Source organism: Bactrocera tryoni, chromosome 2 (assembly GCF_016617805.1).
Source record: "Bactrocera tryoni isolate S06 chromosome 2, CSIRO_BtryS06_freeze2, whole genome shotgun sequence".
In the NCBI taxonomy this organism is placed as follows: domain Eukaryota; kingdom Metazoa; phylum Arthropoda; class Insecta; order Diptera; family Tephritidae; genus Bactrocera; species Bactrocera tryoni.
This window is the reverse complement of record NC_052500.1, coordinates 44,167,523-44,193,310: the sequence shown is the minus strand read 5'-3', so window position 1 is coordinate 44,193,310 and position 25,788 is coordinate 44,167,523. Positions and strand designations below refer to the sequence as shown.

Here is a 25,788-nt window from a genome sequence, read left to right as displayed (position 1 = left end):
TAACTATAGTAGTTTCCGAGATATGTACAAAAAACTTAGTAGGGGGTGGGGCCACACCCACTTTTCCAAAAAAATTACGTCCAAATATGCCCCTCTCTAATGCGATCCTTTGTGCCAAATTTCATTTTAATATCTTTATTTATGGCTTAGTTATGACACTTTATAGGTTTTCGGTTATCGCCATTTTGTGGGCGTGGCAGTTGGCCGATTTTGCCCTTCTTCGAACTTAACCTTCTTATGGAGCCAAGAAATACGTGTACCAAGTTTCATCAATTAAATATATATCTCAATTTTTACTCAAGTTACAGCTTGCACGGACGGACGGACGGACGGACAGACAGACATTCGGATTTCAACTCTACTCGTCACCCTGATCACTTTGGTATATATAACCCTATATCTAACTCTTTTAGTTTTAGGACTTACAAACAACCGTTATGTGAACAAAACTATAATACTCTCCTTAGCAACTTTGTTGCGAGAATATAAAAACAGCTAATGTTAACTATGTGAACAGACCTTTTGCTCCTAAATACGCAGGGAAAAGACCAACAAGTGGATTTTTCAATAATCAAAATCCACCAAAACTACAAAGAAATTTTCACATCAATAATTCAGAAATCGAAAACGAACAAGATAATTATGAACAAAAATTAATTGAATATACGAACAAAACAATATTTATAAACGAGAAATTTCCTAATGAATCTGAAGATTTTACAGACATACATTTTTTTAGACTAAGCAATTCATCACTACCATATTTCGAGTGCAAAACAACTAGCGGTGAATTGCTCAAATTCCTTATCGATACTGGCTCGAACAGAAATTACATACAACCAAAACATGTTCAAAACCCCATTCCTAAAAAAATAAATTCTTTGTAAATTCAATAACAGGTAATGTTAAGGAAACTCACCATACAACGGCAAATTTATTTAAACAAAATGATTTCAATGTAAAATTCTTTTTATTGCCACCTTTAAAATCCTTCGACGGAATATTAGGGAATGATAGCCTAAAAGAACTATCCGCCATCATTCATACGAAAGAAAACTATATGAGTATTTGCAATAACTATAAAATCAAAATAAAGCAACAATCTGCAAATTCCTTAAATAATATTGGCATCAGAACAGAACACATGACTGAACAAGAAAAACTTCATATCGAAAATTTAATAAGACAATACTAACTTTATTTGCTGAACCAAACGAAAAGCTTCCATTCACAACTATCGTAGAAGGTGAAATTAGAACTACAACTGAAAGGCCAATATATTCGGCATATTACCCATATCCTATTTCCCTGAAAGATGAAGTCGAGAAACAAATACAGGAACTTCTTGATAATAACATAATTCGACCTTCACGGTCTCCTTATAACTCCCCGATATGGATAGTACCAAAGAAAATTGACGCTTCAGGAAAGATAAAATATTGACTCGTTATTGATTATAGGATACTCTATACCGTCACCATTCCTGATCGTTATCCCATACCCTACATCAGTAACGTACTTTCAGATCCCCGTGATCGACCTTAAAAGTGGATTTCATCAAATACTTCTAAAAGCCGTTTTACTTTCTCAGTAAGACACGGAAAATACGAATTCACGAGACTACCATTCGGTCTCAAAAATGCACCATCAATTTTTCAACGTGCACTCGACGATATTTTACATGAGCACATAGGGAAAATATGCTACGTATACATTGACGACATAATCGTATTTAGTGAACATACCTAATCCCATTTCCAAAATATCGAAACCATATTTCGAACGTTACAAAACGCTAATTTGAAGGTGCAAATCGACAAATGTAAATTCTTGAAAACAGTAGTCGAATTCCTTGGTTTTATTGTATCCCAAAATGGTATACGAACCAACCCAAAAAAAGTAGAGGCAATTAAAAACTTTCGCTGTCCAAGAACTATAAAAGACCTCAGGTCATTTCTAGGACTGTCCGGTTTCTATCGTCGCTTCATAAAAGATTACGCCAAATTGACGAAACCCTTGACATCCCTTTTAAGGGGGGAGGAAGGACATATATCCAAAAGACATTTTAGTAAAAAATACATTAACCTTTCTGAAGAAGCCATCGATGCATTCCAAAAGGTAAAAAATGCTCTATTGTCAGAAGACGTTATGCTATCTTATCCCGATTATAATAAGGAATTTCACTTAACGACGGACGCATTAAAATACGCTATTGGCGCAGTATTAACACAGGAAAATATACCCATTATATTCATTTCGAGAACCCTTAGTAAAACAGAGGAAGCATATGCCACTAACGAGAGAGAAATCCTAGCTATTATTTGGGCTCTGAAATGCCTTCGAAACTACCTGTACGGGACTGCCAAAGTAAAAATCTTTACAGACCATCAGCCACTAACATACGCCCTATCTAACAAAAATTCTAATTCTAAAATGAAGCGATGGAAAACAATTTTAGAAGAATACCATTACGAACTACAGTACAAGCCCGGAACTATGAATAAAGTTGCTGATGCTTTATCTCGTCCCCCTCGCAATTCACAAATCAACTCTATGAGGTTGACTCAGAACAGCGACGAAAGCTCCTCACAGAATTTAATACCGTATTAACGTATTCAAAAACCAAATCATTCTCAATGTAGGAAATAATACTGACTATAAGTTTGAAATTCCATTTCCCACCTATCATCGTCACACAGTAACTGACGTAACTTTCAACTACGGAAAATTAGCCAACATCCTTAAATCATATTTGAACCCATCGGTGACTAATGGCCTCATGACAGACGAACGAACACTAGGTATAATACGAAAGATTTTTGCCCATCGTTTCAACAGATACAAAATACAGTTCACTAGAAAGTTAGTAAGAGATTTAACAAATTCAGCCTATCAAAATAAAGAAATTATTAATGAGCACAATCGTGCCCACCGAAATCGCGAAGAAAACAAGTTGCAAATTCTAGAAAAGTTTTATTTTCCACAAATTAAAGCCAAGATTAAAAAAAAATCGTGAAACAATGCAGAACATGTAAGTTTAATAAATACGACCGCCACCCTCATAAACACGCTATTCAAAGCACACCAATACCTGAGTACCCCGGACATACATATTGTCCATATCGATATATACCATACAAACAAACAGCTCATTCTTACCGCCATAGATAAATTTACGAAATATGCTTTTCTGATCTGAAGCAACGTCTTAGAGACATCATAATTTCATTACGAATACCAAAAGTTATTTTATTCGACAATGAAAAATCATTTAATTCCAGTCCAATCACATTCATGCTGACTAATCAATTCAATATAGAGATTCACAAAACTCCACCCTACAAAAGCTGTTCGAACGGTCAAGTTGAGAGATTTCACCTTACTCTTACCGAAATAATACGTTGCCTCAAATCAGAAAATACGCATGAATCATTTGAGGAACTGCTAGACAAATCAATTTTTGAATACAACAACTCAATTCATTCAACAACCGGTAAAAAAACCTCTCGAGCTTTTCTTTGGCCATAGAACAATAATTGATCCCAAACAAATAGAAATAAATAGGCAAGAAAACGTTAAGAGGCTCCGAGAAAAACAAGAAGCTGACTTAAGCCATCATAATAAAAACAAAATGCCCATGAAGAATTACAACATAGGTGACACAATTTATGTAAATATAAATAAAAGGATAAAGAGGAAATAGTCGCTAAAAACGTTAACAGTACTGTCCTCACCAAATCAGGTAAAACTGTTCATAAAAATTTAATTAAAAACTGCTTTAAATAAAAAGTTAAAATTATAACTTAACGAAAAAACGTTAAAGTAAATAGAATATAACTTTGCTATCAAAAATAGAACTAAAAAGTAAAAATAAAAATATTTAAAATTGAAATTGTAAAAAGAAAAAAATTACTACATATACTTATGTTATTAACTGAGCCAAGGCCAATATTATAACTTCATGTAAATTAAAAAATTAAGAAACATTTAGTGTAAGAATAACTTGTAAGAACGAAAATGAATTGTAAACTTTTTTTTAATATTTAAATATTTTAAGCAATAAATCATGTAAAATATGTATGTATGTATGTACATAGTTAAGAAATACACCACTTAATTGCGCAAAGGCGAATAAACAGCACCTATCATTCTAAGGAATCAAGCCAATCGTCAATGAATATGATACCAGTGCCAAAGATGACACTACATACATACGTATGTCGCTCAATGAAACATTTTGTAAATAAAAGCTTACGGTACGAAAGAGGACTATAGAGCTCAGCCATAATACTCCTTACATTGAAGTCTCCCAGTTGTCCAAATAAAACTTTACAATCACTTGGCTGTGAAATGCGGATGTTCGAAATTGAGAAGGGAGGAGTTACCAAAATAAATATTTTGTTATACAGTGTAGTGCACCATGTAAGCTTAAGAATGCTAAGGAATGCAGGTACGAAATTTGGCAAACGCATCACGTCACTTTACCGCTACCCACTAAGAGAACGCCAAACTAAAATTACGGATTTTAATGACGCTACTAGCACGCCACTAACAATATGCGTCGCTGCCGACGTCTCGCTCTGCCGGCGCTTAGAATATTAAGTTGGTGATAGCATAAGCTTAGATTTAAGTTTCACTTTTAATTCGGCTGTTCATTAAGTTGGTTGGACATCGCTCCAACAACTTAGAAATTAAAACAGTGGTCGGCATGAGAGATCTGTCACTGTGTTGGTGAGCACGAAAAAAAAGTAGCCCAGTGAGAAATTGGAATTAAAATTAAGCATCTAATCTAAATAATTAATAGTATAATAAAAATTAACAAACTGTCTTTTAAGGATATATTCCCTATTATCTTTAAAATACTTGGAACATAAAAGGCATTGCATGGCACCAAAGCCATTTAGAATCATAAAATATTTCTCGCAGGGCATATTTGGTTTTGCGCTATAGTCTTGCGTGATGTTAATTCGTTGATGGCTCGACAACAACTGAATGATAGAGCGTAAGCGTACGTGTGAAGTTAGTTTGCAAAATTTTGCTATAAAATGCCGACCACTGATCTACAATTTCTTTGGCTGCAGTGCGCGGCTTGATCTTTTACTCAATAAAGAGCATCATTATCACTCAGCGCATGCGTTATCACAACAACAACAACAAGCACAGCTTCTCGGGTGTGCGCTGCGCCATTTCATACTCGAGCATATCAACAACGATGTCGTGCTCCAATGAAGTACCAATACATTGCGCTCCACTAGCGGATAATGGATTAAGAGCTCAAACCGAAATGCGGCACTTAGGAAAACGAGGAATAATTATTGCCAAACTCTACTAATTACGCTCAAGACACAATGCGACAATCGGTAAAGACTCAAACCGTAATACAGCACTAAGGGAAGTGGGAAATAGTTGTTGCATAGCCTTGCGAATAACACTCAAGCCGCAATGTGGCAATCGGTGCATCTGGTAAAATATTGGGTTGGTTGATCGTGGAGTAATTTATTAAAGCTCAGAATAAAATCTGCATTAAAACGACTAGGTCATCTTTAACTAGCGCCCAACGTGGGGCCTGTCACTTAGCAATCAACTTTAATTTCAATCAGAAGAACTCGGCAAGCAGAACTGCCATATAAAGGCACAAGTGGACAGGACTTCAAAAAATCCGTGACATCGATGGAATATCCTCCATATATTTATATCCTAAGATATTAACACCCGTGACATCGAGGAAAATTTAAGTTACAGCTAATTTGTAAGTAAAAAATCAAAAGTGATAAAGTGTTGAATATTAAAAGTTTATATTGAACTGTGTGAACTTAGGTTTTTGATTTCATTTCATGGGTTAAAATTAGTGAAATTTTGCTAAATAAAATAAAAAGAAAAAAATTAAAATAAAAAAATTTTAAAAGGAATAAAATTAAATAAATTAAAAAATTAAAATATTGATGATCAGAATTTATTATTTAAAATCATTCCCAAATTGTGAACACGAAAATACCCTTTTCATAGCGAAATTAGATATACTAATTGAAACTATATTGTATTTGTCATGGTGAAAGGTTTAAATAAAATTGTTTCTTAAACTCACATACAATTAAAAAAATTTATCATAAAAATTAGTGAAGGTGTAAGTTTAGATTTTCCTAGAAATACAGTAATTTAAGAATTTCCGTGTAAACGGCATTGGCAGTGAGGGTGGAAGTTAACCTAGTTAAAAAACGTGCAATTAAAAGGTTTACATAAAATACAAAATGGAGGTTACTATGGATCAAGTGCGACAGGCAATAAAATCAGCTAATCAAGAAACTAGGCTGGAATTAACGGCACAAATTAATAACCTTACTTCTGCTCTGAGGCGGCTTGAGCCACCGCGTGTCGAGGCTTACTTACCAGTTTCGATTAACCCAACAATAGACTCGGGAAATTTCAGTCTTGATTTAATAAAATCTTTGCCTGAATTTAACGAGGAAAATTCCTCCTATTCAGCTTGGCGCACCGCGGCAAATTTTGCAATTAATTATTGCTCCAAAGGTTCGGAACGGTACTATGTGGCAATGGGTATTTTTAGAAATAAAATTACTGGGTCAGCTAACACGACTTTATCGTCCTTTAACACTGTTTTAAATTTCAAGGCAATAATTGCTAGGCTTGATCAAACCTACGCAGATAAAAGGCCAATTCATGTCTTGGAAAATGAATTGAGTATTTTAAGGCAAGGGAATTTATGTATTTCAGAATACTACGATACGGTAGATAGGCATTTAACACTTATCATAAATAAGCAAATAATGAGACACAGCGGGAACGCCGAGGTCATTATGGCTCTTAACGAAGGGAGAATGCATTACGCATTTTTATTTCGAGCCTTCGTCGCCCTCTTTGCGATATTTTGTTTTCCTCAGGTCCAAAGGACTTACCTTCCGCATTAGCTGCTGCCCAGGAGCTTGAGACTAACCATAAGCGATACAAATTTGCGCAAACATTTGCTATGGGTAATTTAGTAAAACCAAATATGTCCAAGCCAGCAGTACTTCGGTACACATTTTCTCAGCCCTATCGGAAGAACCTCTCACCAAATATGCATAATAGACCAACTGCAATGGAAGTAGATCCCGGTTCTTTCGTTTATCGAAATCACACAGCGCATGAAAATAATGTTTCATTTCATAAACCAAACAACGACCAATCTCAACCTAACATTATGTTGCCACACCAACAACACACACAACCTCACCACGTATTTAAACGCTCTCGTGATCAGTCTGGTTCTTTCCAAACACCGTATTCATAGGCTCAAAAGCTAAATTATATGCCAAAAGAAGTAAGTTCCGATTTTGACGGATCTGATACCTGTGAGGACCATTATAGTCATTCAAAATTAATAACATTATAATTAAATTATGCTATTTTCAAAGTAATATTTGTAGTTAATGTACACATAAGAGTTACTTTTTAAATATTTCATATGTTTGATAATATATTATAAATTCACATATGTATTATAATGTTATCAATTTTCAATATATTCATAAAAATACGCAAATCATATCAATTAATATGATTGCATGTAAAAGTATAAAATTATATGCAAAGGCCCAAAATAAATGCATATGTAAGTCTGTAATAGCAATGTATGTATATTTCTGAGTATAATTTTCACTGAATGCCAAAATTTCTCCTTCTGAGCTTGCTGTGGTGAAAAACGCTCATCGCATTTTGTTAGCCAAAAATATTTTTACGTTCTCCGCCCTGTCAACCTTCTCTATGATATACGTTCTCTGCCATCAACTTTCCATGCCGTAGTTTGAATAACAAACACAGTCTCAAAGAAGGTGAATCCACCAAGTGTGGCGAAATAATAAATCTGGTTTACATAAAATACTAAAAGTACATGTTTTTATAGAACATTTAAAAAAGTCAAAAATAAATATAGTTAAAAAATATGCTTTGAAGCATTTCAAACTAAAAGGAGAAAAATAATTATTTATATAAATTGGCATTAATATTGAACGAAAAAGACTTGCATTATTATGAGAAAAGCATGAGATAGTTTGTGTCATATTTTTTATATCGAGGATACTGGAGAAAATTCCCAACTGAAATTATTAAATTTCTGGATTGTAAATTATACCTAGTTCAAACTGTAGGCCAACAGCAAGTTCCAGACTGTGGTATACTGTAACATGCTATTTGCAACGAATATAAAAAAATAAGTCTAAATACAGTACATTTGTATATATCGATAATAAACTAAAAAAATGGTGCAACCATTAGACAAGATTAAATTTTTACATATGAAAACTATTTCCTCCTAAAGGAACATTGGAAAATTTTAAAAAATGTATATACAGTCAAACCTGGGTAAGTGAGAACTGGATTAGTAAGAAAACTCTATAAGTGAGAGTTATAGCCAGGAACCGTCATTTTAAGCTCCCAAAACCTCTATTAGCGAGAAACAGAATCCTCTGTAAGAGAGAGTCGTTTTTCCCTCATGGACCTCCGTAGTGAGAATGCTACTTATCTATACCTCTATAAGCGACAGTCAAGCTTTATTTATTTATGTATATTATTTAGGAGGAATTATAGTTACAATAAGAATACATACATACATACATACATAAAAGATACACACATAAAGTAATAAATGACAAAACAAATTACAAAATTTAACATCTGCTATTTTATGGCTCATTCTTAACTTTCATGGAACTTCCTACAATTGTTTTTGTATTGTTTTCTTGTCAATATTGCGCCTATTCTATTGCGTGGAACTAAATAACATTGTTATTTTATCGCACTCGGGTTAGCGAAAAACCTCTATAAGCGAGAATGAGATTGTGCTCCCTTGAACTCTCGCTTATCCAGGTTTGACTGTATATGTCGGGGATTCGCTCGCAGACAATTCCACTATTTAACACTTTTTCTTCTTAATTGGCGTAGTCACCGCTTAAGCGATTATAGCCGAGTTAACAACAGTGCGCCAGTCGTTTCTTCTTTCCGCTAAGTGGCGCCAATTGGAGATTCCAAGAGAAGCCAGGTCCTTCCAAAGGAGTTGAGGTCTTCCTCTTCCTCTGCTTCCCCCGGCGGGTACTGCGTCGAATACTTTCAGAGCTAGAGTGTTTTCGTCCATCCGGACAACATGACCTAGCCAGCGTAGCCGCTGTCTTTTAATTCGCTAAACTATGCCAATGTCATCGTATATTTCGTACAGCTCATCGTTCCATCGAATGTGATATTCGCCGTGGCCAACGCGCAAAGGACCATAAATCTTTCGCAGAACTTTTCTCTCGAAAACTCGCAACGTTGACTCATCAGTTGTTGTCATCGTCCAGGCCTCTGTACCATATAGCAGCACGGGAATTATGAGTGACTTATAGAATTTGGTTTTTGTTCGTCGAGAGAGGACTTTGCTTCTCAATTGCCTACTCAGTCCGAAGTAGCACCTGTTGGCAAGAGTTATCCTGCTTTGTATTTCTAGGCTGACATTGTTGGTGGTGTTTACGCTGGTTCCAAGATAGACGAAATTATCTACGACTTCAAAGTTATGACTGTAAACATTGACGTGAGAGCCAAGTCGCGAGTACGACGACTGTTTGTTTGATGACAGGAGATATTTCGTCTCGCCCCCCGTTCACTGCCAGTCCCATTTGCATTGCTTCCTTGTCCAGTCTGGAGAAAGCAGAACTAACGGCGCGGGTGTTGAGGCCGATGATATCAATATCATCGGCATACGCCAGCAGCTGTACACTCTTATAAAAGATTTTACTTGCACGATTAAGTTCTGCAGCTCGAATTATTTTCTCCAGCAGCAGGTTGAAGAAGTTGCACGATAGGGAGTCGCCTTGTCTGAAACCTCATTTAGTATCGAACGGCTCGGAGAGGTCCTTCCCGATCCTAAACGGAGCTTTTCGTGTTGGTCAACGTCAGTTTACACAGCCGTATTAGTTTTGCGGGGTTACCAAATTCAGACATCGCGGCATAAAGGCAGCTCCTCTTCGTGCTGTCGAAAGCAGCTTTGAAATCGACGAAGAGGCGGTGTGTGTCGATTCTCCTTTCACGGGTCTTTTCCAAGATTTGGCGTATGGTGAATATCTGGTCGGTTGTTGATTTGCCAGGTCTAAAGCTACACTGATAAGGTCCAATCAGTTTGTTACGCTCGATAGAACCTTATACGCGATGTTGAGGAGACTTATCCCACGGTAGTTGGCGCATATTGTGGGGTCTCCCTTTTTATGGATTGGGCATAGCACACTTAAATTCCAATCGTTGGTCATGCTTTCGTCCGATCATATTTTACAAAGAAGCTGATGCATGCTCCTTATCAGCTCTTTGCCGCCGTGTTTGAATAGTTCGGCCGGCAATCCATCAGCCCCCGCCGTTTTGTTGTTCTTCAGGCGGGTAATTGCTATTCGAACTTCTTCATGGTCGGCCAATGGAACGTCTGCTCCATCGTCATCGATTGGGGAATCGGGTTCGCCTTCTCCTGGTGTTGTGCGTTCAGCAGGCTGGAGAAGTGTTCCCTCCATAATTTAAGTATGCTCTGGGCATCGGTGACTAGATCACCTTTGGGGGTTCTACAAGAGTATGCTCCGGTCTTGAAACCTTCTGTAAGCCGCCGCATTTTTTCATAGAATTTTCGAGCATTACCGCTGTCGCCCAGCTTATCAAGCTCTTTAAACTCACACATTTCGTTTATTACAGCTATTCGCTTTTATTTATTTAGTAAAGTCTATGAACATTGATTCTTACAGACTAATGAAAAACTAGGATGCATATTAGAATTCTAAAATAATTAAATTACAATAACATGAGTAGATAACTTAAACCAAAAAACAGAATTGAGGGTATTAATAAAGGATACCATAGAGTGAGAAAAATCAAGATGAACTTTCTCGGAAATCGAGTTAAACTCCTTTAGCTAGCTTTGACTTAGTACTTTCCTTTTTGTAATAAAATTGGGAAATGTATCTGAGACAACGCGGGGGAGTATTGAAGTTAAGTTTCTTTAATAAGTAGGAACAGTCAATATCACCGTTAATGGCATTGTAGACAAATGAAAGGGAGAAAACGGACCTTCGATTTTCCAGTGATTTAAGATGTAAAAGCAATAAACGCGATGTATACGATGGTGTTGGGTCAACAAACTTTAAGGAGCGGAGAGCATATTTAAGAAAGATCTTTTGAACACGCTCGATCCTGTTAATTGACGATATGCAATATGGTCTCCAAATAAACACTGCATACTCCAAAATGGACCGCACAAAACATGTGTACAGTAATTTTAACGTGTAGGGGTCGGAAAAATTTGTAGAATTTCGACGGACAAAGCCAAGTACAGAAAAAGATTTTGAAGAGATATAGTTAAGTGATTACTGAAAGAAAATCTGTTGTCAAAGATTACCCCAAGATCTAGAAGCTAGAAGATAAGATGTTGCGTCCCCTACCATAAGAAATCTGTGAGCATTTATCTAGATTCAGAAAAAGCTTCGATTTCAGGCACCAATTATGAAAAGTATTAATATCACATTGAAGATTGAGTACATCTTGTGTGTTTTTGATTAATGCAAAAATTTTTAAGTCATCTGCATATAACAGAAAGTTGGCGAAAGAGAAGCAACAGGAGATACCATTGATAAACAGCACAAAGAGAAGTGGACCCAAGACGCTCCCTTGTGGGACTCCCGAAGACGCAATTAATGAATCAGATGACACTCCATCGACAATGACAACGCATCGTCTGTTTTGCAGATATGATTTAATCCACTTCAAGAAGACCGAGTGAAACCCTAGAGATGATAATAAGAATATTGTGTGATACTTTATCAAAGGCTTTAGAGAAATCTGTGTAGACACAATCTAACTGAAATCCAGCGGAGAATGCAGACATACAATAATCGCTAAAAACTGCTAAGTTTGACACAGTGGAGCGCCCAGAGACAAACCCATGCTGATTGACATTAATTATTGATTTTACTGCAAAAAATAATTTATTTTTAACAGAACACTCAAAAATTTTCGAAATAATGCAAGTCAATTTCCAATCAGAAATAAAATCCCCGGTGGCGAGAGACTTATTCAAGATAAGCATGAGAGGATATACTAAGGCAGTACAATTTTTTATAAGTACGGGCGGAAGCCCGTCCAAATCCAATTTGGACGAAGACTTAATATCACAAATAGCCTTGGCAATATCGTCCTGTGAAAGACACAGTAAGCCAAAATTTATGGATGGGAAGTTATCAGCTGAAAAAGTGGAACTAGTACCAGGATCATCTTGAACATAGTTCGATTTGAAAAATTCAGCGAACAAATCGGAGATTTCGACCGGCATGCATGCCGACACTTATCACCCTAACGTAAAGCAGAGGGAATAGCCGAACACGCTCTTTTAGATTTTACAAAGTTCCGAAAGAACTTAGGGTTCGACTTAATTGTAGACTCCGTGTTATTAATAAACCTTTTATAGAGGAACTTATCCAATTCATTAAACAGTTTTGTGTAGTGCTGATATTGAACAAAGGAAACATGAGATTTAGGTGAAGAGAATTTTCTATATTTATATATTCTATATATTTATTTCTAAGATTTTTTAGACGTTTAAGGTCCTTAGTGTACCAAAGCAGCTTATATGGTTGTATGTGTTTGAGCGGGATATTATAATGACAAAATTCCTGAATTGATTTCTTAAAAATGGAGAAACTATTAGCTGTAGCTCACAAAATGCAAAATTAAAACCAAGCCCATCAATAGGTTTAACAGGAGCGAAAAGATAAGTATCCATCTCAAACGCTAGCGGAGAATGATGGATGGTGGCTGGAGTAATTGAAGAGAATCCATCAAGAAACCTAAATTTTAAATTATCACTGAGAAAGACTAAGTAAAGAAAGAGGACGATATTTGCGATGAACTGCTAAGAGAACTCCACCCCCTCTTTGACAGCCAGTTTTTTCGTGATCTCTGACCTTGCGGAAGACATAATAGAGATTTGAGTCAAAGTATTCGCTATCAAAATAACTAGAATTCAGCCAAGTCTCAACAATAACGATAATATCGAAATCCAAACGTGAAGAAAAATTGCGAATAATATTTGATTTACACCTAATACACGATAAATTTTGGTAGTAGACCTTAAGACAGGAGCCAGTTGAGGAAGGTGCAGAAAATGCATGAAAAGAATCGCGATTAACAGGCGCATCAACTAATCTGCAGCGCTGTTTTCCCCTCCCTTTGGAAAAAACTTAAAGGGACGCAACTTAATGCCAGAAGGCCACACTGAAGAGGAGAAAACGGCATTAAAAAAAGATGGGGACACACCTAGCTTAAAGTTTATCCTCTTAAGACTATTAATATCGGTATCTTTCTTAATTAGTTTATAGCATAGAAGATGCTCTCTATCAACATTAGCATGTTTAACAACAAAAGATATAATATCTTCCTTAGTGACTGAGCTCTTAAAGGCAGATAAATGAATCCATTTCTTGGGTATGATGACATCAAGATCGGCATTGGCATTAACACCAACAACAGTTGAAGTGGTTGGGGATTTTTTGTTCCTGGTACTCACTTTTAACTTCAAATTTCTGTTAGCAGTAATTGAAGTAGAAGAGTTCAAGTTAACAGAATCATCAACGGAGACAGATTGAGCAGCATTGGCAGCGACAGGGGGGGCGAACTGGTTTAGCAGCAACTGTTGGATTGTTATTGGCTTTCGAGTGAGTGTTGATGTTCCTACCAACAGCGTCAGCGTATGTATTGGCATTATTATTGTCAGTAGCAATAGAGCGAGTGGAGCAAGCAGCAGACGTAGCAGCCGAGAGTGTTTTCGAAGTAGCGGGAGCAAGATAATCCATACTCACACTTTTGAGTCAGTACACGGCGACGACTTATTATCCTTTTTGCCTCTTCGGCCTCTTTCTTTTTCTGTCTGCAAATGCGTCTCGCTTCCCGTTTCAACTCTTGGTATCTATCCCATCCCGCACGTGTTGTGGTCAATCGTACCGTTGCGAGGTAGGCAGCCTGTTTTCTCTCCGCTGCAACACGGTACTCCTCGTCGTACCTGCTGTTCTTTTGCTTTTTCCGAAAACCAATGGTTCGGTTCGGTTCCCTTATACCGAGTTGTTGACGAGTGCTCTCAGACAGCAATTGTGCAAGCTGAGAAGTTCGGCTGTCTGTTGTGATTGCAGCTTCCCGACGTCGAACCTTCCTTGTGTTTGTTGACGTGCGCTTTGTGCTGCACAATCGAACGAATTACCTAAAACAAAATCGTACGAATTGCTATTTCCTGAAAGTGTACGATATACGATGCAGTATACTGCAGAGACTTTGATATATTTTACGTATTATTTATTTCAAGTGATAAGATATTTGTGAAAATGATGTTACATTACAGGTATTTAATATTTAGTATTACTTAAGTGATTTACGAACTGAATTAAAAATGTAGATTGCCAATTTAACTATTCTATTATATTGTTATCATGATTAATGATATCTTTGACAACAAGAAGCGAGCGGAGCCGCGGGTTTAGGCTAGTATGTTTATAAATCCGAATAGTTTGGGGTTTTCTGCTTACCACTACCACCACGAAGAAAACCAACACTGTATAGTATTCGTGTTATGTACACGATGTCTACCACGTAGAGGTACTTTTTTCAATAGCCTTTTTTGACAGATCATGCGGGAGTCGTGTGAAGCTTTCGTGTTATTTTTATTTAGTATTGTTGGCATTTCATCAACGTGAACGTCTACAAATCGTTCAACTTTCTTACGAAAATTCACGTTCTGTAAAGAATGTGTTTCGCGCGCTTCGCTCAACATAATCGGTATACTGAGCGTACTATTCGCAACATCATCACCCATCTTGAGACACAGCATTCATTATTGGATAATATTCGACCAGCACGCAGTGAAGAAGAAAAATTAGCAGCCGTAGCTGAGAGTATACACGAAGACCGTGGAGAGTCGATTTGGCGCCGTTCGCAGCAACTCGGACTGACGTACTACTGTGATCAGATTGAGAGGTGAATTTTTAATTTATACTTGGCGTGTTTTCGAATAAGTAATTTTTTTTTCGTAAGTTGGTAGTACTGTTATTTCAATAGTATTTGAGATACGCATCGTTTTGTAAGGCTCTAAAAGTGAATTCTTCGATTTTTACTATGTCTGAATTTATTGAACAAAGAAGTGCGATAATGCACCATCTCATAGTACATACATTGATTATTCGTGATCATTTCGCCAGTAAAGAAGAAGAAGAAGTATGGAACGACTTGGCGCATTACATCGAGATCTTAAATTAAAAGCGGAACTGAAGATATTGTTTCGCTTTATGAGTTCTTGAAAAGTTCCAAAAAGATCCGACATTTTCGACCCAAATTTAGTTTAGCGATTATGCCCATTTCTGGCTTAATGGGTATGTAAAGAAGCAAAATTTCCACCTTTGGGACAGAGAGGAACTTAAATATATTCAATAGTAGCAATTTCATTCAGAAAAAGCAACGGTTTGGTGTGCCAATAGAATCACGACGATTTGATGCCTAAAATTGAAGCTCGTGATCTCGGCGACATTTGGTTGTAGCAAGACGGTGCCACTTTCCACATATCGCATCAATCAATGGATTTATTGAAAGAACCTTCAGTGAGGTGAAAATTTAAAATTTTGGGCCGATCGATTGTCCACCTAAATCGTGCGATATCACACTGTTCGACTTTTTCCTGTGAGGATGTGTAAAGTTTCAAGTCTTTGCGAACAACCCCGCTTCGATTCAGGCCTTGGAGCAAAACATCATGAGTATCATTTATTGCAGGAAACCTCGAAATAGATCACCCTTTATTTATTTATATACTTAAGGGATCCAATGCGATCAACGCCGCGTGAAAAGCTAGGCAGTATTAATATCTTCATTCCTCTTTATTTGTTAATTTTGAGCAAACATTTATAACAATTTTAAACTATACTACACTTAAAATTAGTACTAACTAAAAACAAAAAATATCCTATTAGCAGTGGCGTAGCTACAACTTCGGCAGCCCGGGGCCAAGGATGTTCTGCCGTCCTCCTTTATCTACCTACCTACAAATATCATGAGGTGATTCGAACAAAAGTGATTTCTTACAAAAAGTCTACGATATTAAGTACATACATATATAAAATTTAGGAACTAGAAGCCACGCAAATTCTGAAGTTCCAAAATTCTCACAATACGGTTTTTGAGGAAATTGATAGTAAATTTACAAGACATCTTATTAAAAGCCTTAGAAAAAATCCATTTTCGCTCTATATCTTTTGACACAATTTGCAGGAATTTTTGCACGAATTGGAGTTTTTAAATACCATTTTTGAAAATTTGGAGAAATAAAAGTATTTGTTACATTCAAAGCATAGGGTAACTGTGAGAGTGCCACTTCGCGACGACAGAGTAAAAATAAAGATACTGTTTTTTTCTCACAGTTTGCCCTATGCTTCAACTGTGACATATCCGTTGGTTTCTAAAAAAATATGTTCGGTAAAAGAAACTATGAAGAGTATTCGAGTAAAAATTAATATTTTGCATCATATATTGTGAGTGTACAACTCTTTATCTTTTATAATAAATTTTGTAAAAAAATTTGTTGAAGTATTTTTCTGAATATTAAAAAACAGCGAATATCGTTTTGCCGCCGCCAAGACGTTGCGCCCGGGGCGACGGCCCCCTTCGCCCCCGAGACTGCCTATTAGTATCATTTGGGAAACATGTTCAATCTTCTACTAAGGAAGATATCTAATATAAATATTATAATGTCTAATACCATAATTTCAACGTATTTATTTATAATATAGTATAGTTACCTGGTCATGTATGGCTAATATTGGATTGTTATCGCCCATTTCTATGCAGGCGCGTACAACTCGATTAAGCTTATTTTCCATTTCGGCATCACCACGCTGAACAGCATTGAAGTCTACATCGGAATTACTGGATCCTTGTACTTCTACAGAACTCGCAGCACCACCTCCTACACCAATACGATATACTGGTCCGCCTATTTTAACTAGTAACATTCCTACAAATTTCAAGTCATCAAGTAAGTCAAATAACTCAAAATGTCCAAAAAGATTTAACTAGTTACCTCTTTTTGGATCAACTTTTTGACGCATTGTTGAGTCCATTATGCCCATACCACCGCTAAACATGATTGGCTTAACATATTCTTGGCGTTCACCAACTCGATTCTCAAGACCATAAGAAATAGCGAAACCAGCAATTACAGGCTCGCCAAATTTATTGCCGTAATCGGATGCACCATTGCTTGCCTCAATTAAAACTTTAAGTGGCTTGGCGAACGATGATGGATATTCAAAATCATTATTCTCGTATGTTTGTGTATATCCTGTATAGTAAGTATTTGTGAGAGCTTGAAAAATTGCATTGTTTATACATACATATTTCTATTTAAAATGTTTTACATACATCGCTTCTCATTTAATAAGTAAAACTATTCCTCTAATTAATTTATGATATACTTACATACATATATATATAATTTAAGACTTGCAAAATACTTACGAACCTGGAATATTTAAACAACCAACGCAATAACCAGCAGTGCCAGCTATAGGTATACCGCCACGTCCCACACCTTGAACATCCCTAAATAAAGATATATAATAAATTATCAATACCACGAACCTAACCACAAAAAATAGAAATGACAAAATCAATATTTTACAAAAGGTTTAGTTGTTTTTTTAGCATACCTATTGAATTTAGATATTAACTTTTATGCGCTGTCAAAAAATTATAGGGAACAATTTGAATATAAATTGAGTTATACTGACGAACTTCGTACATACCCAAAAAGCCACCTATCGATTAATTCACTAGTTAATTACACAATAGCGCTATCAGAGATTTCAACTAAAGTTGTTATGAGTTTCTTAAAATCCAATTAACAATTCCACCAAAAAGTATTGTGGGCATGTTCATCCCAACACAAAGCTTGCCACCCGAGCACGACTAGCCTTTCCCTCGTCTAGCGTTACTTTTCTAGTGTGGAACAAGTGCAAAAGATATGCTCCATTATTTCGCTGGTGCCTTGCTCTTGACATTTATTGCAATCTTCTCGAACTGTCAGCCTTATTCTGCAGTCATGTGTCGCCACCAGTCTGTGGCCAGCGAGTGTTCCAATCATGTATCTTCAGTCTCTTCTATTAAGAGTGAGTACGAACTTTGTGTATTTTTGATTTACCGTTTTACACATAGCTTTTGCAGTTTTGCATTCCCATAGATCATTCCATCGAACTTTACCCTTTCTTACCATGCTCCGGTCTAGCTCGTGGTATAGACAATGAATGGGTTTACCAATGTCGGTTACGTTATCGGATGAGAGCCGTACACCACTGTTGGCAATCTCGTCCACTGTCTCATTGCCATCGATGCCTTTGTGACCTGGCAGCCAGTAGACGTGAAATCGCTTATCCCTGTCAACACTCTCCACGGCTGCCCTGCTTTCCAAGACAATTCAGGTCGATTTTCCAACATACGTAACTGCCTTGATTGCCGTTTGGCTGTCTACGTAGATGTTAACTGTGGAATTGTCTGCTTAGAGGCTATCTCCGTGGCTTTTCCTCTGCTTGAAATATACTGCAGTGGTTTGGCAGCAAGGACAGTATATTCCCGCTCCAACTCCGTCCTCCATTTTCGAGGATGATGTTTAATGTGTTGCGCGCAGCTAACATACCAATCAAATTTTTTTATGTTTACTCTCAACGTTCGTTCCCAATTGAAAAGTGGGAGCATGTAGTCGGTGCTTGCCACCGCCAACCGAGCTATGCCATAGACGGATATCGTATTTTCTTGTGAATACAAAGAGGTCCATTTTCTTCCGAATTCAACCCCAGACCAAAATTCTGTACATTGTTGAGAGTGGTGGTCTTAATACTGCTACTGGTGTTTAGACAACCTCCCTTTATTAAGATGCCAATGTTGTCTGCATGTGCCATTATCTTTGGGGCTTTGCATTCGAAGTTCCTTATTTATTTATTTACCACTAATGTCCATGGGAGCGGAGACAGCACTCCACCCTACAGTTCTCTGTGATTCTCTAATGAGTCCTCACAGTTGTGCGTTCACTCTCCGCTAGTTTTGCAAATTATACCGATGCCGAGATTTTGGATAATAGTTTTCTGAGCCTCGCCACCTGGTTGTAGGTTTCAAACGAGGCCGAGCTAGCGGAAAGCTCTCGTCCCTCTGACTACCCCTAACCCCCCCTTAATGCGAGTTGAAATGCTTCAGGCAGAGAATTACATAAACAAATCGAGGGAAAAAGCTGTACACAAAATGTTTACCAAATTTTAAATGTTTTTTTTATGGACGATGAAGCGTAAGCCATAACAGATTTAAAACAGCTTTCAAGTAAACAATTTTATGTCGCAATTGGAAAAGGTGAAGTAAAGGGAAAATTTCAGGAAGTGAGAATGGAAAAATGTGCATCGAAATTTATGGCTTGACAAGAGATTTGCTCATGTGGTGCAAAAAACCAGAACCATTTGTAACTAAAGGCATCATCAAACACATAATGGTAACGTGTTGGTTTGGCCATATTACATAGTGCTGGAAGGATTTGGAAATTTTTATGATACACCATAGTGAACTAAAAACTAAAACATTTCCATGAAAGCGAGATTTATTTCGAGGTTCTCTACTTTAAATAAAAAACGCATAAATATCAAATTTAATGGGGAATGCTTATTACCATTCGAAAGAACATTATATGGCATTTATTTTTTGATGATTATCTCTTTCAAACCTTAATCGAGCGGGAAAAAACGCTGTGATATCAAACAATCTTGGTGGTCAATAGACCGGCCCAAATAGTAAAGTTATCTGCTCACCGCAGTGTTCTCCCAATAAATCTATTGAATGAAGCGATGTGTGGGAAGTGGCGCCGTCTTGTTGAAACCAAATGTCGACAAGAACAAGAGTTTCAATTTCAGGCAATAAATAGTCGGTAAGCATGGCGCGATAATGGTTACGTTCTCACCGGCATCATTTTTGAAGAAACGTGGACCGATGATTCCACCAGCTTACAAACCACACCAAATCGTTGTTTATTCTAGATGAAATGACATCTCTTGAACCTCTTCAAGTTGCCCTTCATCCCAAATGCGGAAATTTTGCTTATTTACAAACCCATTTGAGCCAGAAATGAGCCTCTCGCCGAACAAAATTTGGCTCCTAAACGTCGGATCTTCTTGAAACTGTTCAAGAACCCATAGAGCGAAGCAATGTCCCTTGGGAAGGTCGAGCGGCTTCAGTTCATGCACAAGCTGTATTTGGTACGCTTTCAATTTAAGATATCGACGTAAAATGCTCCAAGTCGTTTCATACGTCAGTCCGAGTTGCTGCCGACGGTGTCAAACCGACTCTCCACGGTTTTCGTGTACCTCTCAGCTACTACTGCAATATTATATTCACTGCGAGCTGGACGTGATCTATTCGGTCGAATATTATCTAATAATCAAGATGGGTAATGGTGTTGCGAATAGTACGCTCAGTAGGCCGATTATGTTGACCATGAGTTGAGTGAAGCGGCCGAAACACATTCTTTACAGAACGAGAATTTCCGTAATAAATAAAAATATTATCCTTAACGGCTTTCGGAATTTTTTCGCACACATGCCTTAAAGCGCCCATACACGAGCACACAAGTGCGTTCGATCGGTATGTGTGCGCTTGCGGTTTATCGTGTATGGGCTTGTTCGCGTACCGATCCATGTTCGCGAAAATGTTTGATTTTTTACGATCGGTGCGCGAACATGTTTGTCGTGTATGGCGTTGTCGGCGCACAAAATCTCATTTCTCTCGTGCCGTCGAACAGTGAAGATCGCGGACAATGGTAAGTGTTAAGGGGGGAGCCTGCTTTCGAGGCTTCAAAAAATCGATTTTTTATATATGAACATCTTTCACAAATTTTTTGGATACGAAATCTTTGATATTCTGCCTTTGGGAAGCAATTACCCGATGCATCTCGCATGTACATTTTTCTTACGGCGGGCAGGATGCAGGTCGCAATTTCTATCGGAAACAAAAAATTCAAAGAGATTCATATTTTTTATTAATTTATCTTCTAGTTAAATTAAGAAAATTCCAAAAAAAGTGTAAAATTTAAAATTTTATTAAAAATTGAATAAATAGTGGCTTCTGATCAAAAGAATTTTACTTCATGCTGTTTAAAAATATGTTAAAACTTGATTTTTCTTAATATTTTTTTTTTAGTTTAAATAGAAGATAATTTTATGTCAATGATAATAAACTTTGCCCTAAATCCAGACGACGTTTAGTTTTTTTTCTATCCTGCCCGCCAATTAAGAATAATCGTAAAAATGAAAAACCGAGAAATCACGCTTCAAAGTTTTCGCTTTTTGCCCAAGCGCTCATACATATACATAGTGTAAGAAAAATAAAAGTTGGAATAACTTATTAACGAAATACAATGAAATAGATAAAAATGCTACATTAGAAATAAATTCCAAGAAATGTTCCGCTTGCCTGTCGCACATGTTAACTCTGTGAAGAACGAACGCAAAATGGATTTGTGTGTCGTGTATGGGCAAACGAATTCATACCGATCGAAAGCACTTGTGTGCTCGTGTATGGGCACTATTAGGTACATAAGTTCAATCTCTAAATAAATTGTTCAGATTGGACAACTGTAGCATATAGCTGCCATATAAACGGATCAATCAAACTTAAGTCCTTATATGGAAAACTTTTTTATCTGTCAATACCTTCAAAAAATTTTGCACAGATTGTTGTCCAGGACAGCACTACAATCTTCGGACAAAGTAGACAACTATAGCGTATAGCTGCCATACAAACTGATCAATAAAGTCAAGATATCGATCTTTTTATACCCTTGTATACTATCATAAATGCGGCTGTGAAGGATATTATAGCTTCAGTGAAGTTAGAGTAAATATTTTTTCTTGTATCCGCTTTGCACACGAACACAAGAGAATTAAATAATATAATTTTTGGGCTATTATAACCCTAGCACATAACATATGATTGCACTGCGCTCATCTAGTATACATATGTATGTAGTACTATTTTTAGTACTCACCTCAATCTACCACCTGTACCTGTGGTAGCTCCACTAAAAGGAGCAACTGCTGTCGGCATATTGTGCGTTTCTGCTGTGAAAATTAAGTCTGACTCAGTTTTTACCAATTTAACACAGCTGGGCTCATAACATTTTTGTGGTCGTATTGATTTATGCTTAAAGCCATGCATTGCACTACTGTTGTCGCTGAATTTTATAGTGTTATTAGTATTACTATATTTTTGAGTATTCATTATCATTTTTATTAAGGACTCGGGCTTTTGTTGTCCGTCTACTAACATCTTGCCTCGAAAAAACCAGTGGCGGGAATGTTCGCTGTTGCTTTGAGCACAATCAAAGAGTTCCACAGTAGACGGATCCCGTTTTAGAACCTTTTGAAAAAGATACGTGTAGTAATCCATATCCCAGTCGCTAAACGCAAGGCCTAATTGAAAATTCACTTTCTCCAGAGCTGGTCGCCCAACTGTTAAAAGAGGTACCTGATACCAAGGCTCATGACATTTCGGAAGCTGTTCACTAAAACTATTTAATGGTAAATTTTTTTTAGTATATTCACATTCGGTCATGCGATCCCCAAGGAAATCAATAAGTTCTGATTTTATTGTTTGTGTCATAAATTGAGTTGAATTAAATCCAATAAGATAGCGCGTTGACATCTCTATGCGTACTATATTTTTTAAGCCAACATTTTGACATATATTCACACAATTGGTTGAGAATGCAGTAGAAAAATTAAAGCGCGGGCCAATTTCAATGAGAAACGCCTGAGGAGGGGTTACCAAAAGGCTTTTGTCATTCAACGAAGATATATTAGCCTGTGGATCTTTAAGTAACCAGCGTAATAAATATATATTTTTTGTATCAATCCCAATATGAGAAGTATATTCCACATGATAACATTTTTCAACTTCTAATGATGAAATATTGCCAGATATCTATTAAAAATAAGTAAATGTTATTAATGTATGATTTTAAAAAGAAAGTTATATTCTAAACTTAATATTGATTTATACATAATATGATGCAATAACCTTAACTTTTATAAAGACGCTGTAGCTAATGGTTTTAAATATACATAAAAAAAGATAGAAAATGACGGTTAGAAAAAGAACTAGTTCGCGTATACTCAAACAGACGAACGGACATGGATCTCCGACATTTCCTTCCTAATTATTCAAAATTCCTGATACTCTTAATACCAAGCCCCTGTTCATGGTATAATAAATCTTTCTTATTTCGTATTGCATAATTAGGCTGAAAATTTTGTAGGCTGATAAATACATAGATGGTACAACTAATAATGAATCAAATGATTTTTAGTCAGCCCCTACCTTTAGAAGATACGTGTACAAATTGGACAGCTATCGAACTATTAGTTTATGAGTATAGGAATTTGAGTGAAGCAACTTGTGTTAGTTTACAACAAAGAGATCAAAAGTAATTTCGTGTGTTTATAAAGTATTGCTTTTTGGGGGAAAAATACTGTTGAAGCTAGGGTTTGGATTGATCAACATTATTTGGACTTTGGCACTTGTTGCCTAGATTTCAGTGTAGAGCGTATAAAACGATCACGAGATTGGGGGCCAATAACTTTAGAAGATGCCTCTGTCACCAGTTTGACGGTTCTCTCGACTGCCACGGTGTGAGAGGGGAATTCACTAAATTTCCATTCCTCTGCAGTGTCTCCCGACAGCCCTTTTATGGGTTCTTCGTTAGAAACTGAACAAAGAACTGGTGGAACAGTCAAGGTAATAGTCTTCCAGTTCATCATATCGTAATAATTATTAGCTTTGAAATTCAGCTCTGGCACTTTATTACATCTAACCCTTCCATTTACAGTGTCAGACTCTGCTTCTCTGGCTGCCAGAAGACGGTCAAGGGCCAACTTTCTGACTTCTATCCGTTCGTCAGTCATCATACTAAGGAGAATGTTTTCTGGAAGAGCAAAGAAAGCATTCTGTTGAATGGATGAATCGACAACCTTGCGCAGTTTAGCAGGTAAGTATCTCGACCTTTGAATAGCAGCATAGAGATGGCGCAAGCCATCTTTGATTAACTGTTGAATCTTATTGAGAACCACAAAGACCACAAAGGTGAGTAAACTCTAAGTATGTACTTGACAAAAATCTTTATTTCCTTTGTTGGTTTGTCAGTAGAAATGTATAATCTCAGAATTCTATTTGCACAGATGAGCCAGCGAGATTTGCACGTGTTACCTGGATGCATCGACGCTAAATCTGAGGAACATTGACCGGAAATAACAGCTTCTGATATTTTATAGAGATAAGATTGGTCTGTGCTAAGTTGGGTCGGATTAATAATCTCAGAAGGTAATTGGCAGGATGGAAAACTTTCAAATTTGACAACAGGCAACTTCTCACAATCAGGGAGCAGTTTACCTATGTCGCCAGAGAACGTATTTGGACTCTTTGAGACACCATCTATTTGTTCGAAAAGAGCCCGAAATGGAAGTTCGTTGAAATGTAGAAGACAAACAACCCACTGTAATGGCCTACCTATTCTTTCTTCTAGTTTCCGAATGATTCCATCTTTCCAACCTGTGTTCGTGTTGGTGCCATCAGCACCGACAACTTCTAGATGTTCCACATCAACTGAATTGTCTTGTAAATGTTGCCAAATAGCTTGCGTCTTATCCTCAGCTGACCCGGAAGGAGAGGTGACGTGGCCAAAGTAAGTACATCCAGGTTCCGCTATAAGAGAAATATGTTCCTCTTTGACAGTGTCGCGGTAGTACTTTTTACCTTCGCTGACTTGTGTAAGTGTATTGTGTTTGCGGCCGTCAAAATACAGCCCATATACAGAGTCAATACTTTCGGTGTTTTGGAGCTTAACTCCAACACTTTATTTTGCCCGACTAATCTTGCATTTGTCAGTGACAAAGCTAGCCTGATCCTGTTATCAAACCTGTTTTTTTGGCATCCAGAAAAGCAGATGAAACAATCAAGGCCGCTGCTCTATCACTTACTCCAAATCTTTTGGCAGCTAAAGCAGTGTGTTCTAATACTAGTGTGTTTTGTTTGGTTTTAGAGGATGGAAGAGAAAATTCATCATCAGCATCGTTTTTGGAAGAATCCATGTGCGACGCACCTACATTGTTGTCGTCTGTATGAGAGTCTGGCTGATCTGAATGGTCACGTATTCTAGCTGATACTTTTCTGGTAAGTGTTGATGTTGAATGACGTTTTGAAAGCTTTTCTTTACGTTCATTTTTCTTTGTAATCTTTTTTGTTTCAGGTAGATCAACACTTCCAATGCGACCAATTCTTCTGGTTCTTTGGTCAAAGAGAAATGGTTGTTCATTGATAGGAACTTTCCTTTTCTTTGGACAAGTGCAAGAAGAAAAATAAATGCATTTACAAGCAGCGATGTCAAATAATTTTCCGGCAGAAGAGACAAAGTCGTCTCTTTTAGAGCTCAAACCTATTGGGTTTCTTAAAAAGAGTCAGAAATTTCTTATGGTATGTGGTGAGCATTTGTACAACTCTGGTGTGTGAAACTATCGGAATAAATGACATTTTGACAGTATTTTCAACCTTTTTTGCAACTATTTTATATACCACTAGAGGACCCGTCCACGCTTCACTGCGGCTGATAAATAGATAATACTATTAGTTAATGAGATATAGCATTTTTGTGAAGTAACTTGTGTTACTTTACAAAAAAAT

At 37.0% G+C, this 25,788-nt stretch overlaps 1 protein-coding gene across 1 annotated transcript in view; it reads right to left on the bottom strand.

The window, feature by feature from the left end:
- Window positions 1-25,788, bottom strand: part of LOC120769154 (phosphoribosylformylglycinamidine synthase) — a 46,468-nt gene that overhangs the window by 5,777 nt on the left and 14,903 nt on the right. The window contains exons 2-5 of the mRNA XM_040096036.1: window positions 22,103-23,037; window positions 17,549-17,628; window positions 17,108-17,368; window positions 16,827-17,041 (exon numbers count right to left, since the gene is read on the bottom strand). Coding sequence (XP_039951970.1) covers window positions 16,827-17,041; window positions 17,108-17,368; window positions 17,549-17,628; window positions 22,103-23,037 — 1,491 coding nt within the window. The remainder of the gene's footprint in view (window positions 1-16,826; window positions 17,042-17,107; window positions 17,369-17,548; window positions 17,629-22,102; window positions 23,038-25,788) is intronic.